This window comes from Zootermopsis nevadensis, unplaced genomic scaffold (genome assembly GCF_977971745.1).
Source record: "Zootermopsis nevadensis isolate Lab colony 2312 unplaced genomic scaffold, Znev_1.0 Znev_ptg000017l, whole genome shotgun sequence".
In the NCBI taxonomy this organism is placed as follows: domain Eukaryota; kingdom Metazoa; phylum Arthropoda; class Insecta; order Blattodea; family Termopsidae; genus Zootermopsis; species Zootermopsis nevadensis.
The window spans coordinates 18,366,489-18,383,848 of record NW_028259149.1 but is presented as its reverse complement, the minus strand read 5'-3'; the positions used below and the strand labels follow the sequence as shown (position 1 = coordinate 18,383,848).

General features: G+C 38.0%; 2 protein-coding genes and 1 long non-coding RNA gene across 16 annotated transcripts in view; 1 reads left to right on the top strand and 2 right to left on the bottom strand.

The window, feature by feature from the left end:
• The window catches only part of pn (exopolyphosphatase prune), a 10,371-nt gene extending 7,541 nt beyond the window's left edge, over nucleotides 1-2,830 (bottom strand). For 2 of the 11 annotated variants that reach the window (XM_087350947.1, XM_022065334.2), the window contains exons 1-3: nucleotides 2,467-2,739; nucleotides 918-1,156; nucleotides 449-714 (exon numbers count right to left, since the gene is read on the bottom strand). In XM_087350947.1, the coding sequence (XP_087207073.1) occupies nucleotides 449-714; nucleotides 918-1,156; nucleotides 2,467-2,502 (541 nt within the window). In that variant the 5' untranslated portion in view covers nucleotides 2,503-2,739. The other 9 variants (XM_022065336.2, XM_022065338.2, XM_022065341.2 and 6 more) reach the window with 9 other exon arrangements.
• Nucleotides 2,712-10,418, top strand: LOC110830430 (uncharacterized). The gene is made up of 3 exons (XR_002543242.2): nucleotides 2,712-3,063; nucleotides 10,017-10,099; nucleotides 10,241-10,418. It is a non-coding gene; the product is annotated as an uncharacterized LOC110830430 (long non-coding RNA).
• On the bottom strand, nucleotides 3,263-17,360 carry LOC110830425 (uncharacterized). Of its 4 annotated transcripts, none has more exons than XM_022065330.2 (11): nucleotides 16,783-17,360; nucleotides 15,384-15,563; nucleotides 14,818-15,106; nucleotides 13,702-13,885; nucleotides 12,897-13,081; nucleotides 12,140-12,230; nucleotides 11,115-11,279; nucleotides 10,414-10,574; nucleotides 9,872-9,961; nucleotides 9,574-9,768; nucleotides 3,263-8,432 (listed from the first exon to the last, which is right to left on the bottom strand). In XM_022065330.2, exons 1-11 carry the CDS (start codon nucleotides 16,865-16,867, stop codon nucleotides 8,282-8,284), a joined length of 1,776 nt encoding a protein of 591 aa, XP_021921022.2. In that variant the 5' UTR covers nucleotides 16,868-17,360; the 3' UTR covers nucleotides 3,263-8,281. The 4 variants fall into 4 exon arrangements, with proteins under 4 accessions (XP_021921022.2, XP_021921024.2, XP_087207039.1 ...); XM_022065332.2 differs by having other exon boundaries at nucleotides 17,109-17,357; XM_087350913.1 differs by lacking the exon at nucleotides 16,783-17,360 and adding an exon at nucleotides 15,703-15,834.

Genomic DNA, 17,360 nt, shown 5'->3' with positions numbered 1-17,360 from the left:
TTTTACAGTGATGGCACACCAAAGCAAAACATTCAAACCTCTCACAAAATAACATGGTCTGGAAAGAACTCATTATGCCTGCTTTGCCTACACAACGAAGTTACCAAGAACTATGAATGGATAATTACACCATGGAGTGATCAATGTATGTGCAAAATGTCCACTAACAGATTCCCATTCTTTTAGATTTGTCATACATGACATCATGATCAGATGAGAACCGGTGTTTTCAACATGGTATGGTGGCACCATTTTAATTAAATAAGGGTATTGTGGAATTCATCCAAATGTTGTGCTCAATAGTAGTGTTCATTTTCAAAAAATAATATGCGGTTCTAAATATTTTTAGATAAAAAAACTTGAAAACATTTCCCAATCCCCCAAGGAAAAAACTTGTTTCTATAGAAATGAGGGCCCTGAATCTTGTAACATGATGCTGTGTACTCACCATACAATAACATGGCAATCTGACAACTCAGCAACTGTGGACAGCGTTGTACCACTTCATTAGCCACGAGAGTAGAACAGGATCCAACCTTTACCAGTATTACTTTCTGCTCTGGCCACAGCCATGCTGGATCCTGCGGGTGATGATCAATAATTTCCGTAACTGACATGCGAAGAAATTCAGTCTCTGGTGAGAGAACATGGTGGTCCACCAGAGCAACCTGAAGCTTACCAGCCATTTGTAACTGTTTCAGGTCTACAGTGTCCCTGAAGCATAAAAAATATTTTAAATAAATTTACATATTACATTTTACATATGTCCTACAAAGAAATATTTGTAAGAAGCACAATACAAGGCCATAAGCTCAGATAATTTGTTTTTCTTATAATGAATTTAACATGTATTTCCAGTGTTCTGGATATGAACAAAATTCTCAATATAAAAACACAAATGATCACCGATACTTAACTGGAATATGAGAAGGTCCAATGGAACACTGTTCTTCCTCAAATAGTACGTCACTTCAGTCCTCAGAGCAAGCTCTTTCTTGCAGATGTTTAGCAGCGGAATAATGCATGTGTCTTTTGCCTCTGCGTTAACTTCATTGTAAAGAACATATGCATACACCAATGCTGAGATGGCAGAATCCAGGTCACATGACTCATTACCCATCACAATTCTCACTGTAGTGAATCTCTGAAGTGCAGCCTATATAATTATCACACAGCACCAGCAGAAATTACGGACATTACTTCAAATTCTATTCTCGCATGAAGACACAAAGAGAGCAAGAAGATAGGTAAAATTATGAATTATTCCTCAAACCACACGTGGTCACAAAAAACTGACATTTCAAAAAGTGTCACAGCTCTCATCATCAGGGATGTGATGTCTGCAGAGTCCAATAAGTCCCAGATACACCCTCTGCCTGAACCAGTTTATGATGGTCCAGGGTACAGGCAGGGAATATACAAATATGGGACCTCATGGACTCCACACACATCACATCCCTGATGATGAGAGCTGAGACAGTTCCTAAAATAACACTTTTTTTGTAACCACACAATGCCAAATTGCCAGAGAAGACTTCATTCAATTTAGCAGCCAGGAAAGCTATAGACTATACAGTGTAAAAATTGATGTTGAATCAGTACACAAAGAGCAGTTGGTATTTTTAGGTTAAGTTACAGTCTTCAAATTAAGCATTCTGTTGTGTGTACTATAGTAAAGTTCCTACACAATAAAGTATTAATTCTGTATTATGTATTAAGAAACAAACATGTTTTAGCTATTTGAATGACCATCTTCTGGTGGCAAGGAAACACGGGATGAACACCGAACTCAATGGACAACTTAGAAATTAAAATATTGCAAATAGTAAAATAATAAACACCATGAAGGGCTCAGGGGGAGAGAGGGTGTAGCCCCTACTCATTCTCAAAACCTTAGCACTAGATGGGGGGTGAGTGGTCAGCATTACTTCTAGGCCACACTTTACCCTGGGGAAAAGACCCTCGGTACCCATTGGACAGGAGGCTAGACAGACCCCAAAGCCGGTCAGGTAACAGAGGATATGAGAAAATCCTCTACCCCTGTCCGGGATCAAACCCTCACCGTCCAGTCCATAAGACGTGCACTGTAGTTTCTTATGATTGTATGCAATTACTTGGAAATGAAGAAGTGTTCACTGTGTTGTGGAGCATTATCATATAACGAACACTGCGTGTTTCAGCAACTGCATACTCCGCAAGTAATAACGATCTACGCTTCATTTCAAAACCACATGACTGCCATTTCTTAATAATTTTATTCTGCCTCTTATTCTCACTTTCATGTCTGAAAATTGAATCATCCTCCTCATAAAATGTTTTCTTACACAAAATGCATGTTTACTATTTATTTAAATCAATAAACAGCGTCTTAGATCATAAAATAACGCAAAACCCCAGTACAAATATGTAAAACCTAAGACAAGAAACACTTCACTATTTAAACCAATTTTTCGAAATCATACTTACCACACTCTGAGAAACGTATTGCAAAAATTCCTCCATTCTAGCGAAAGATATAACTGTAATTGGACGTGCCAGTATTCAACAATTTAAAACGTATCGCATGGTATTACTAATTTATAAAGCTATCCGACAATTTTTATACAGCGTTCTACGAACGGCTCGTAACACCCACCTTATCACCATGGTACCATATTCTGTAATAGTTGACACCACTAATGCATCTCGATGTTGATTAATACCAACACCTGAAAATGACTGTTTTATGGAGGCGTTGCTCAGTGTAATTTGGTAGAAATTTACCTACATTTCAGAGGTGCTGTTTCCTCCATCAGGACGGCGAATCAAGCATAGGTAACCCGTCATGGCACGCATTATTCTGTCACCTAGTCACTGCAGTAAACTATTAACTTACCCGCACTAGTTCATACTGAATCGCATTTTCAGCCATCCCTAAAGCTCATTCGGAAACAACGAAAACTAACAACCAGCTTAGTCCTGAAGAACCCAGCCCCCACAATTTTCAGAGTTAATTTTAAAAATCTGAAGATGATTGTCTTCAATCAATGTCATATACGAGGAAAGTTTTAACCGCAATTTTGCGTAAGTATGAGTGATCTCTCCCTGCATCGGCCACCTGCTGGTTGCTCCCATTATGCACACACAGCACCATTACATGTCAAACGCCTTATTCAATCCCATGTCTAAACTTCTGAGCAAAGATACTGATTTAGAAAAATACCAAAGCAGGTACAATTATATGTATCAGTATATTTATGCTTTTGAATATTAAAGACAGCCATTAAAGTTGACTTGCATTTTGTAGTTGTATTTGCACACTGGGTCATTAAAAACCCACCTAAAAATACACCATAACATATAATGAGAAAAGTAATTTCAGAAATATTCGTTTCATCAGTGTTCAGTGATGATACAATGGGAATGTAGCATTGCTCAAAAAAAATTTACAGGCATAAATGGGTTAATTATTGTCATAAGGCACTTTGAAACACTTAACACACCCTGCGCCCTGAAAACATGTTGCTACCACAATACACGTTTTAGAATACAGATTTAAATACACACTTCTCTGGATATTTTTAAAACTGAGTTAATTTACAGCACAGAAAAATCAAGCATTCTGCAGAAAACAAAAAGAATGTTTCAACTTGGTACATTAATGCAATTTTAACTTGCATAAAAATATACAAATTAAAAATTGTTTATTTGCATTGCATCTATAAGTATTTTCCATGTATGTCTCCATCTTCACATTTTTATGCTTTCAGTACATCACAAAACAATTTACTGATGTATATTTTAGTAACTCACATTTTCAAACTAATAGGTACACTTAATTTCGTCAAACACAGAATTCAAAATTACTTGTCAATGGAGTATAGAATATCTCTGAACAATAAAGAGTACAATTTATTGTGACATAAAAGAAAGATCTCCTGCTTTCTTTTCACAATAAACCATTCAAGACAAAAAGTGTCTGCTGAGTACCGAGAATGAGACTTTTGAAATGTGTATGGAGAACAGTGGTAAAGCTCCACACATTCACAAAAGTGGCATTAGGTGGTGTGTGGTCAGCTCCATGCTCTAGCTGCTGTAGCCCAAATTAAAGAGGCACAGATACTGAATGGGTGGATGATGAATAATTAAATAAGAATTTCCGATGTTCTTGACAAGAAATAAACCCAGACTTACCAATTTCACAGGTTAAGACTTGTACCATTTATGTCCAATCAATCAACACTGCCTATATATGCCCTGATGTTAGTGTGCAAGGATATTTTACTTTCATCCATACCCTGAGATAAATTCAAATTCAAAACCACAAAAACTAGACTTCTGGAGCCAAGTCCAGTCAGTGAACAAGTACTAATTATCTCTAACATTAAGTTTCAATTTTAATATTGTAGAACAGAAAATCTTCATGGGCATTATCATTCCTCAAATCTTGGGCGCATATCATAGTTTAAAAAAATAGGGTACATTTAAATTAAATACACAAATTATCATTAAATGATCAAACACAACCTATAAAGTCAAGCAATCACGCTGCATTCGGGTGGGACTTTACCCAAATTCATTACATATGTAATAAAATCATATACTGATAATTTGTTCATACTGTCCATTCATACCTGTAACAGTACATTAAAATGTTCACACTTATTTTTAAGTAGTCATATCATATTTTACTAGTAATTATCCTTTTGCTGTAAATAGAAAAATTTTAACACAATAATTAGCACTACAGAATACAAACACAACTTACTCAATGCATTCGTTGTACTTTTGCCACATGCATCAACCAGTCTGTACTGTCAACACTGGAGAAAAAAATCAACTGCTTTAAACAAGAGATTAAGCACTGCAAATTAAATTCCATGTGCATGTCCAGTAAGTGCTTAATCATACTGTTCCCAGTGAAACAAAATGTTTGATAGTTTGGTTCAAGAACACAAAGTGGTACCTCCAGGTTCAAAGTGTTCTACGCAAATGTATTACAAGTCCTGTTTCATACCCTTTCGACTACCGGAGATTCCACTTGAAAATGAAATTTCCTTTACACTGGAAATAATTACAGACTGCAGACAGACTTCACAAAGTAAATAAAAATAATCTAACAAGGGTGATATTTATTGAGACATAATTGAAAATAGGCAAGCGACCAAATATATCAAAAATTACTATGATTAATTATCCATGATGTTTTTTTTTTTGAGGTAAGAACAGAATCTTTAATTACTTAATTTATTTAGATGACCTGTGGCTTCAAAGGGTGAATATGGACCTGTTCTAACTTTGTCTTAGGCCAAAGAAGGGGGAAGACATCAAGAAAAATTCATATCTGATTTAACTAATCTTGAACCCGAGACCAGTGACTTACCCCTATGTATTGACAAGGAAAGATACATTAACGATATAGTAATGTTTCGCAAACCATTCTCTTGCCACTTTCTATGATATATAATACACAAATAATCTTTCTCCAAAAACATTCCCACACCTCATCTCACATGAAATGAAGTTCTGTAACCTCCACCAGAAATCCGTCCCACAGATAGGAGTGACTCTGAAACATTTTCTTACTAATTTTGCCTCTGACAACTGATCCTCCAGACACTGACTGTGCATGTACTGCAGTAATCCACATTACTTCAACAAAACAACAGTAGGTACCAAATAACCGACACTCACTTGTCAATACGAGATACCAACATGGCACAATTCATACTACATCAAATTAGCAAAAGTCGGCGCCATTATTCCGGCATCTGAAATGTGCAGTTGCATGGGTCTTAATCAATGCAATAATTTATCCATCCTTCTTCCCAAGGATTTTTGACATTTTGAGAGCTTCACCCAAGCCCCATGAGCCATTGTTTTGAGGGTTCCTTTAGAGCCCTCCCAGGTTCCATGACAGTACTTTGCATAACTTCAACAAGCAGTCCCCTACTTGATGTTACTGCTTTCTGACAAACACCATAAAACATGGTGGCTATCAGTGACATGGCCCCCTAGCTTACACCATAATAAATCATCATAATTTATATGAAAAATGGGCTAATCAATATCTTAATGCTATTACTGTACTCTGTAAACTGCTGTTCAAAATGGATAGACATGCCCACACACGCACACAAACTGAAAATGTTGCAGTGCACAAGTTGGGAAGACTTCAATATAACTTCGAATGTGACACATGAACATGATATAATTTAATTCTCTTACATATTTCTTCTTTCAATTATTGCCGGCATATGTATCAAAAGAAGAAATATGAAAAGCAAAAAAAAAAAAAAAACTGTATTGTATTATATGCTGTATATATCACAGATGCAAAACTTTTAATGGCTTTCAAAAAATCAGACACTCCTGAAAACTGCAGAATTCTGCCAAAACACAGTTACATGATTAATTTAAGTGAATAAATGTAACTGCATCAGATGGTTTTAATTATGTTTGATGAAAACCGCAATGGTAAGAATGTCTTTAACCCTTCCATGCCAACCTAAAGTAAATCACACTGATTCTCTTGCCCACCATACGCCACTAACATGAGGAACAGGTACTGACTAACCTAATCTTGCTCTCGTGCCACTGCTGCTATTCAGAGCGTAATGATGTGGCTTCACAGAGAAAACATTCTGCTCTTGCTTTAGTACAGTTGAGTGCCAGTTTCAAGGATTATCTGTTTGCTTTATTGGTACATAAATACTGATTATGACTGACGACATATGATTGCAAACAAAACAAAGATGATGATCTGCTCTTAACATAACCCTAGATTTTATGCATCTAAATGATATTCACTTCATTGCTTGGAGCAAAATGTTTCATGCTGTCTCCTCAAGGCTCTCCACAATATCATTAAAAGATATAAAATTCTGCTGCCTGAAAAGCCATGTTGGACTATGAAATTCTGTATTCTATAACAGATGTACAGAAGTAGTAGCCTTATGGAGTATACATATTTAAATAGCAGTAAGGTTCCTTTCAAATGCTCTGCATCATCAAAGAGTTACAGACAATTATAATTTAGCACATGCAACAACAGAACCTTGTTTTAACATTTGTCCATTCAGTTCCCCTCACTTATTTCACAACTCCCCCATCTGCATTGCATTCCCTCCAATAAAGGTTTTCCTCAGCTTGATGCCAGAATCCACAGATCCCCAACGAAACAATGAATGGAAATTTTACTCTAAGAAATGCACAACTAGTTATGAGATCAGACAACCCCCTGAAAGAACTTTTTATGATAAAATTGTATTAGAAAAGCATGGTTTACTGATGAGCCAAAAATTTATGTCAACAGCAGAGCTGAATCTAAGTTGAGAATGGTAATTTATTTTTCAAAAACAACCCAATGATGAGTGAAGTCTAATTCCTGGCAAGATACTCTTAGCTACTGCTTCCAGATTGGATTTGCGGAGAGCCGGAGGCTCTGTCCCTTGGGGCAAGGTGACAAGGATGTGAAGCTGACCACTCACCTCCGTCTAATGTCAATGTTATGAATGCATGGAGCTATACTTCCACACCCCTAAACCTCATGCGCAGTGTTTTATTAAACAAGGAACAAACTTACCCAAACAAAAAAAAAATCATATGTGTTATTGTACTGGACACATCAGGTCTGAAACAGCAGAGTAGGTTAAGATTGGATAACTGGGAAGTATTCTCACGGAATTACTAACACAAAGGCAAATGCCGGACAAAAACAAATGTGGAAGAAAAAATTGTAATAAAGCTCCACCGTTACCTCATTCAGAACATCAAATTAATGATATTCAAGCTAAGTAATACATTACCTCAGTAGCATAGTAATTATTCACAAATGTTTTGTTCCGTAGCTTTTTGAGCGACTCTTTTACATGTATCTGAGATGGGCACATAATTAAATATAGATATAATCTATCAGCAAATATATGCATCATGCATAAATGAGTTAAAATGAAGATATAAAACCATCCCAAAAGTTTTCTGTTACAGATAAGAGGTGTGATAACGTAGCCAATACATTACTGATTTACCTTCCAGCTTGACTGCCACATTACATACACAGCCAGTATGAGGATGAACCTTGTCAGTAGCTTCTTACTGTGATGAAGTCACTGCTTCTGAGTGACACCACACATTTGCCGCACCTCCTTTGAACTGAGGGAACCCAGTAGCTTTACTGGCTTTATGATCCAATCACTATGGCAACAAACCTGGTTGATCTTCCCTTCATCAGACTGTCTCTCTCATGATATTCTTACGACGTATCAATCTTTTGTCTTGCCTAAAAGTCTCACTGGAATGGCTAAACAACTTTCTGCCATGGTTTCTTGTCAATGCCTTTGTTTTCCTTCAGATGTTTATAACGACATTTATTGCCAAAAGCACATCCTGTTGTCCGCCAAAAGTGACATTCGTCTCCATTTACTGGACCTGTCAGCTTTGACTGACCATTACTGCAACATTGAGAACAGTTAAAGAAAACTGTAGGCTTAACTTAGTGCTTGAATGACAGATTTAAAACTTATGATGGATAGTGTCCAAAAAGTAACAATTGTGCAATATTTTTCCTAACATTTAACAAAACACATCCTGTCTGTGTAACAAGGAAGATGTAGGTACGTAGTGGAAAGAGAAGAGCCGCAGAAAATAATTAATACTAACTCTTTCCTTCCCAGTGAACAGAGTGAATTAACTATACAAGCTCAGGTAAGATTGCCACGATCCCAGCTTAATGACATTACAGGCTGAATGAACTTCACACGCACCTTGAGACATGACACAACCCCGTAACACATATTCTGTTCAACACAAGCACAGATGTATCTACCGTACACACTGTTTAGTTCTTATGAAAAATCCTGTCAATTTTTGTGTTGTCTGTAACACTAGACACTGAGGAAATGCAAAGGAAAGAGAACCATGGGACTCCTACTGAAAACCTGAGTTTTCTTTCCGTTAATCATAAACACCTCCAGTTCTTGTCTTGTCAAACCTTCCGAGCTTCTGTCCCAATGGCAAGTTACATTGTGTATCCTTGTTATACACTTAAAATGTGGAAATACTTTTCATCGCACTGACAACATCTGCCTTACCATGTACAAGTAACTTTTCTTTATTTACAGAATATCAGTCCAACAAACGCTCACATTTCCCTACAGAACACTACAGACGAAAACAGACACTAATTGCAATTTCTCAGTCCACAATATATACGCATTTTTGGCACAAAGACCTCAATGTCAGTATTTACAACACTGAGCCATGGTTGTCACTATTTTCTAAATTTAGTTCATCATAAGTAAACATTACTTCTGCAATGTCCACATCGTGAATCATTTTCTAACATTTAACAGACAACCATCTTCATATGCTCCCAGGAAATAGAACATTGATTCAGGACAGTGACGTCATCACAAACTATAATGGATCGAAACAAAGTGGAATCAGAAAGAATTTCAGCTAGACGGATCAGAAAAATTCTGATTCTAGCAAACACAACTGCGACCACATTAAATGAAACTTTCTGACCACAATAGCGACCACGTTAAGACATGTTGGTTATGATTTTGACAACGTTGTGTCTGTTCCACTCACCTTGCAGACTGAGTCTTTCTCACCATAACCTGCTCAGGGACCGGATTGTTCGGGTAGCGGATGAGTAGATGCTCCCCTCCAATTTTCTTGCCCTGAAGGTGCTTCATAGCAGCTCCTGGTGCAGACAAGTCCCTGAAGTTGATGAATGCGCAGAACTTCTCGGGCAACAGACGGACACTTATAACAACGCCAAACCTGAAACAGTAGCATGTGAAGATCACGCGACTTCTGTTCTGCAAACAGAAGGAATCAATTGGAACTTCACTTCACGTACAAGTCACTTGCATGCAAGAATTACCTTGAAAACAGTTCTAAGAGTTCCTTCTCCGTTAAACTCTGAGTAATGTTGCCAACCCAAAGAGATAAATGGCCTTCTGGATTTGAAGGGCTGAGAAATCAAGAAGAGAGAAATAAAGATTTGAACAGTGTTCCTTGTTTTGCAGGTGGGATCACGAAGCAACACAGCATACTGGGATAATTGTGAACAATATTTCAAGAATAATTTCATGCCAACATCATACCAACGGTACAAGCAACACGGCTATTGTAACACTAGTCTCAGACTTAAATTTAAAGAAAGTTGTGTCATTGTCAGTGATGTTTATACCAGAGTAAAGTAAACCAAAATTAAATTTGCTCTTAACTCCTTTTTAAGTCTGTTTAACAGTTTCAGAGATGATGTATGTGGGCAAATAAATGGACACAACATCACAATTTTGACTTCACTGTGTGTCGAGAATGTACAATAAGAAGAATAGATCACGGTATGCTTCATTACAACAACCGGCAGCTTCAGAAGAGCTGATTTAACCACAACATACCAAATACAATTATACTCACTCCATCTTGTTTGTTTTTCCACCGATCTGCGGAGTCTGCAATGCAGCTGCTGCTGAAGACACAAACAAGTTTTCTACTTCTTCATCCGAGTAGTAGATCTCATCTCCACTACTGTTAAAAGAAGCTACCGGACTCTTAGTCGTTAGTACTTCCACAGCCACCTGCCACATGCATGGACAATTAATTTATTATGAGTTCCAGTGGTTCTCTTACAGAGATACTCATTTTCTCGCATAAAGTCGTAAGTTCATAAAGGGGTGGTGGCAGCAACATCAGTCTATGGTGTGAGGAAGTGATCAGATCTAGCAACATGCTACATGTACTCACCCCTAGCAACAAGATATAAGACACTCCAAGGTCACTGCAGAGTGCTTCACATGCACTTTAAGAGGTGGTTACCACCAACTAGGTACAAAACTGTAGTGGCACAAGCGCGGGTGCTGCCCCTGATACAACGGGTGTGCTGGCAGCAGCAGATAAAGTGGGGCACAACAGATCCCAGATATTTAGCATATAGTACACACAGCATTCCTTGAGCACACAAATATACCCCTGACCCTAGTGTGACTGACTACTATAATTCAGCTGCTCACAACCTATATATACATATAATTTTATTTTAATAATATTTCCATGCCATTTACGCCTTAGTCTCCCGAAGTGTTAAGGCAACAACAGAACAGGAGGTCCCTGGCCCATACCTGAACTGAGCTGAATTGCTGAATGACTGCAAATGCCTGGTCCTCCGCAAAGCCCATCTCCACAAGCTGCTGTATCTTCACATTCTCCAGTTCTTGCTTTGCATCCTCACAGTCCTCGTCCAACTGGACCACATGTTCAAACGCCTCTTCCGCTTTCTTGTATTGCTAAAACACAAGTCCATAATGCATTATCCCTTCCCAATAAAAATGATGGTGAAATTACTCCTATGCATATCACCGTGTGTGTGTCACGATGAACACCCCTAGCAGAACACCGGGCCCTTACCTAGTCTCTTCAGACATATTATACTTCCAGCACAACCTGTACTCAAAACTAAGCATCTGTAACACGTATGAGGTGCATTCCAAAAGTAAATTCCATTCTATTGTTAAAAATCTATTCCTAGAAGCAAAGTACCACTTTCCACAGTCTCGTCCTCCCTACACAAATCTGCTGTACTATCTGACATGCCAGCAGACTGCTGTCGCTAGCTCTATCCTTCACTTACTGCGTTAATCAAAGTAAATCTTTCAGCTTTGAGAAGAGCCAGAGAGGGCCGTCTGGTAAGATTGAAATGGGAACACCTCAACTCCTTTGCCAATAAAAAGTAAAAAAGGCACCTCAAAAGTGGCTTCTCATGACATTCAAGGCAAATTCAATTTTTTTAAAAATCAAGCACAACTTATCTGACATTTGAGGTGATCATGACGGTGAAGAAGTTGGCTGTGGTCTTTTGGGTAGTCATGCCTGAAGATGGAGGCACATGTTCTTCTAAATCATTGGAAACCATCTACAAGACAGCACATCAGAATCCAAAAGACCACAGTCTGCAAGTTCAACTTATTTTGGAATACAAATAATGGAAGTTGCCAAGTAGCCAATGGAACTAAATGCAGAAAAATGTGTACTTGTTTCAGCTTTTCTACAACTCACAACAGTTGCCATATGAGTCCCTAGCCATGGATCCTGCAAACCAGCAACTAAGGTATAGGTTCAGGCTCTGGAGAGATAAACATGAATCTACCTTCAATTCACGAAGAGCTTCCCCTCTCCTGTAATAACCCTTAGGACTGAGCGGTGCAAACATGATCGCTTTGTCCGCGTCCTTCAGTGCCCTGAGAATAAAAGACAGTAAAACATTACAACTTAATTTTAAAGTTCAGTGTGTAACTGCAGACAGGATGCACCCATAAAGGTTTTTGATATTAACAACTATTGACATTTGAAATGGACAGCGGTGGTTACAGCTGATATTTGCATTGCGAAGAGAGAATAGTGGGAAAAGTTCTTTCAGGTGCAGAATAAATAAATACAAGAACAGAAGAGACCTTACAAATTAAAACAAGATGGAAATATCGAAAACACTTAACAATAGTTTTCCATCCACCAATGCAACTGCCAATATTCTGGAAGAAAGTACTGCCTCCGTCTTCAGGTCAACGTCTAAACCTGAGGTGGAAGTGACTGGTTTGTCCAAAATGCTGGTAATCAGACAGCACAGTACACCACAATTCAAATTTTTACCTATGTGAAAATCTTAAATTTTGTAAAGGCTCACCAAATTTCACTAATTGACCCATTAATTCATTGTTTATTTGACAATGTTTTCATTAATTACATTGATAAATATTAGTAAATGGCACAAGTTTCATGGCTACAAATGATAAACTAGAGACGATGTACAAGCATACAGCTGCGGCCTATTTCGATGCATTAAACTAACATTTGCCTGGAAGACCAAGGAACAAGACCTAGCACTCGTGCTAATCGTAACAACTCACTTGGCAAATTGTCCCAGCTGGCAGTAACAGAAGCTGCGGTTCCCATAGAACCTATGGTCATTCTGCACAATGCGTATTGCTTTAGTGAAATAGTCTACAGCTTCCACGTACTGCTCTCTGCTTGCAGCATTGTAACCCTCCACGGCAAGTTGCTCACTCTCTAGCACATCCAGATATTCTGCATCCTGTAACAGACATGCTGTATGTCACCACCATCCTGCTACTTAGTTCTACTTGTGACTGACTGCTCTTTCATGAAGCGTGCAATACTTGTTCTTATTTAAAACCTGAATATTTATTATGATTGTACGTCATTTTAAACATCAATACCAGCTTTATGCGAACTGGTCCACCTGAGTAGGAAACTTCCTCCCCTGGTACTAGATAAAGAAGACAGAATCAGTTTCTGAAAAGGCAGATTTGAAAGAAAAATAAACTTTATGGTGTCCAAAAAATAATAATTTTGTCTATGATGGTTTTTATGTGCTTAATGCATCAACTGCATGCAATAAATTTGAGCCATTTTTTTAAGGAGTTTACTTAACTGCAACATAAGGCTCGAGTCCAAAATGTACTAGAATGTTACGTCCTCCAAATGCGACGGTGTTTAGCGTGATTTCATATAGCAGGTAATCGACCAGTATGCACCAAAATTAAATTTGCCCAACAACTTATGGGGTGTAACCCAACAGCACATTTCAATTAAATCCATCAAGTAGTTTCAGAGATGAAACATTGATGTACAACACAACAACATTACTTAAGTTTGTTTCTAAAACTGCAGACTACTTAATGATACACGTACTGTGGATCTCTTGGTGTTACTGGTTCGCTGGCTGCGGTCCATGTGACTGAGAGCTGCTGTACCGTAACCTCGCTTATTCTTACTCACAGCAACAGATACAAAGGCAGAATTTGGGTCTAAGAAATCCTCTTCCTCTTCATGATCATCCTCTGGTTGTGCAGGATAACTATCGCCGTTCATTTTACTGTGGACAGTACAAGACTCATTTAACCTCAGTGAAAACCAATTGAACAGGCAATCATTCCTTGGCATACCAAATAAAACCACACGAATTCCACAACGCACTTCAATGACAGAATCATCTACAAATACAGGGTTTTTATCAAATACATGGCACCAAGTTAGAGATGTGTTCTATGCAAATATGGGTCCTTGGATACTTCAGAGATTTAGCCCATTTTGTAAAATAACAAAGGGGAAAATGAATCCAGAGGAAATTGCTCATCTACAAATCCCTGCTTCCAACATTACCGACGCAAAAAATGCTCAAGTGTGTTTGTGATTACACACAATATACTGCACATATACTACGGCTTGTCACACATGCTAAACGTTCCAGGCATATTATGATATAACACTAATAAACACGTCAGAAAAATTATCTGCATATTGCCTTCATTACTTTTATTGTTCAAACTAGGGAGACTCAAAGGAAAAAAATTACAGGAACACACAATTTAATCTGACCTCTGTTCATACATGATATGTCATAAACAGTCTAAATGACTTTTACCCTGAGACTAGCTAAACGCTATGTGAGCGACAGAGCCCGCATTTAGTTAAACAATGTAATTAAGTTTCCAACATTTCACAGGGTCATATCACAACCATTTTCAGGCAATATTATTCTCCAAAATGTTGGTAATCATCTACACAACTATAGAACGCCAAACCTACAGGGTCACTACCTCGCAATAGGAATCCCTACACTTGCTTTGGCTGACCCTGCACCACAAAATGAAAGTTCTTCACACAAAAACTAACGAAAATCAGCCTCTGTTTATGATATTGATACCCAGGACTGAACCAGAGGACAGGCAGTAACACAACAATGAAGGCCTGAAAAAGGGCCACTGGAATCAGGGACATAATTATTTTTCTTCTCAATGAACCCACCTTTTACTACTTTTACTTGTATTTTTTTTACTGGAATGACATGCAGTCTCCTTTTTATTTCTATTAATATTATTGTTGCTGCTGCTGCTACTGCTACTGCTATTATTTTCATTTTTAGCATTTGTACAATTAATTTCCTTTTCCTCTCTTCTCTTTTCTCTTCGTCTCTTCTTTTTTGCTTTTCGTTTTTCTACTTTCCGTTTCTCACGTTCCTCCTCTGCCACCAGTTCCTCCGCGTTCTTCTTGGCGACCTCCGGAAGCATCGTCGGCAAATCCCTTTCGTTCATTCCTGAAACAGAGTCTCCTAGAAGGCACTGCTGTTTGTTATTAAATAACTCATTCACTGCCAAACCTACTAACCAACTAACTAAGTCTCTCACAACAGAACTCAGATGTTCAAAACTGCTAACACCATGAAGCTGATGCAGTTCTATTCTTTTCCCACAAGATCCAGCTTAATGTCTGTATCTGTCTCCATCTCAAGTAACTACCACATTTATAAGTTGCTTCAGGTCATCATATATCTCATTACTCACTATAACGTCGGCAGGACTGTCGAATGTTACCTTTCTTTTTCCGCAGGCTTTTAAAGAATTTCACTCTCTCGTCCTGAACCCGTGCATGCTGCAACAGGCGCATCATAAGTTCGTGGTCTTCAAGTCCATTACTGGACCCAGACATGCTATGGCAATCATCATCATCATCATCGTCATCATTTGAAATATCAGAAAATGAAACAGCAGATTCTGAAATAGAATGATGTATGACTCAATTAACTGTGCATAACGGAAACATCCCTATATTTGTATCAAGTACTGCTTATCTGTTTCCATTTTCCCAACATTATATATTCTGATAGCCATTCTTATGGCATCCTCTACTCACCCCGGAAAAGTCATGGATTACTTCAAAACCAGGACATAAAAATATCCAGTGCAGGTGGACAAGTACGTCTTGCAAAGGAACAGTCCAGTTGCTCAGGCTCAAACCTCACCTCAATTTTTTGTTTGTTTATAAGGCCCATCCCATAACGATTGGACTTAAAGTTTCGGCTGTCAATGTGCTGTGCAAAGGTGAAAAAAACTGCTCAAAGTTGAACGTACAGTTCAAATACATGCTGCCATGAGTACACGTGATGGCAGCACGCCTAGCAGTGGCATGGTATTCCATGACAGTTTAATAGCTGAGATAATAAAGAGAATACTAAGTAATGCTATGGAATGAAGCCCTTCTTGTGAAGCTTACAGTAAATTCAACCAGCCAAATTTCCAACATTTTATGGAACCCAAAGGTTCATTACTGGGATCACAGGAGCCTGCCACCGGTCCCTATCACAAGCCAGATGAATCAAACACACGCACCAACTCTATTTCCCAGAGACTCTCCAACACTCTCTATAGCTCAGACTATTCAGTGTCAAATAATAGGATGATTAATGAATAAAACCACAAAACCCCTCAGTCTAGATAACCAGTCTCTGGGCTGACATTTTAACCCAGAACCTCTCAAACAATGTAAGGAAAGATGTATGCACTGTAACTTGGCATTCCACAGCAACAGTATGCAGCCACAGATGTAACTTGCAACATACCAATGACTATGAAACAAGAAGCTACATTACTCACCAATCATTTTGTATTGTATATCTAATCAATAAAAAATGTAAAAAATATACCAAAAATAAACAAAAAATTGTGGATACAAGACAAAATACCAAAGAATACCTAAAATCTTCTTGTAAACATCATCCAAGAATTACATTATATTCACACCCTAAAATCTGCTGAGTGTTAATTCACCACGAATATAATTATGAGGCTTGGTTTATGGTTTCTATTGTATGAACTACCTGCCACAGAAAACTGGGAAAACTTAAATCCTGATGTCTAAACATAACATGCTAACCCAAGTGGCTTACAAGTAAGAAATGCTAGCTTTCCACACCCAAACTGCTTTCTTGCTTACCACTTCCCATGTCTTGTCCAAAATACACTCGGAACTTATGGACAACTTGAGGATTGCTGGAATATTGAGGAACCTCCTTTGCCATTATTTCTGATTCTCTCGAAATTAAAAAACTCAGAAAACTAATTTAGGTTAGGTCCCTCGAGTAACACAATAACATATTGTACTTCACACAACATAGTGTTCATTAAATACACTGAAAAGGCTAAGAAAAATGAAACGTCAGAATCTCACATAACTTCAATTAAATGTCCTACATGTTACATTAGTAGCAGAAAACATGTTGTAAGTCAAATAAATTCCCCGACTGCACCATCAGTACCTACTTTCAATTAAGCGATCGTTTCCTCTCGTTGCTTTCCGTTCGTGGCACGAAGACAAAAGAAATGGCGGTATCCGCTGACTGGCTTTCGGTTTTTTATCAGGAGGCCAGATTCCATAACCGAAAAACACTAATCAGTTTGAGAAAATTTTACTACATACTAAACCATTAAATGCATTATTTTCACCTTCACCGGTGCTCAGGTTAAGCCTATGAAATAATCAGAACAAATGAGGTTTCAGGTTCTTACGGCGGC

Excerpts from the sequence above, each read along its gene's own strand:
- LOC110830425 (XM_022065330.2), bottom strand. The coding sequence starts at position 16,867 with ATGGCAAAGGAGGTTCCTCAATATTCCAGCAATCCTCAAGTTGTCCAT. Across the intron at positions 13,082-13,701 it reads GTAACACCAAGAGATCCACA|GATGCAGAATATCTGGATGT; the intron begins GTACGTGTATCA and ends TGTCTGTTACAG. Across the intron at positions 12,231-12,896 it reads CAGCTGGGACAATTTGCCAA|GGCACTGAAGGACGCGGACA; the intron begins GTGAGTTGTTAC and ends TTTTATTCTCAG.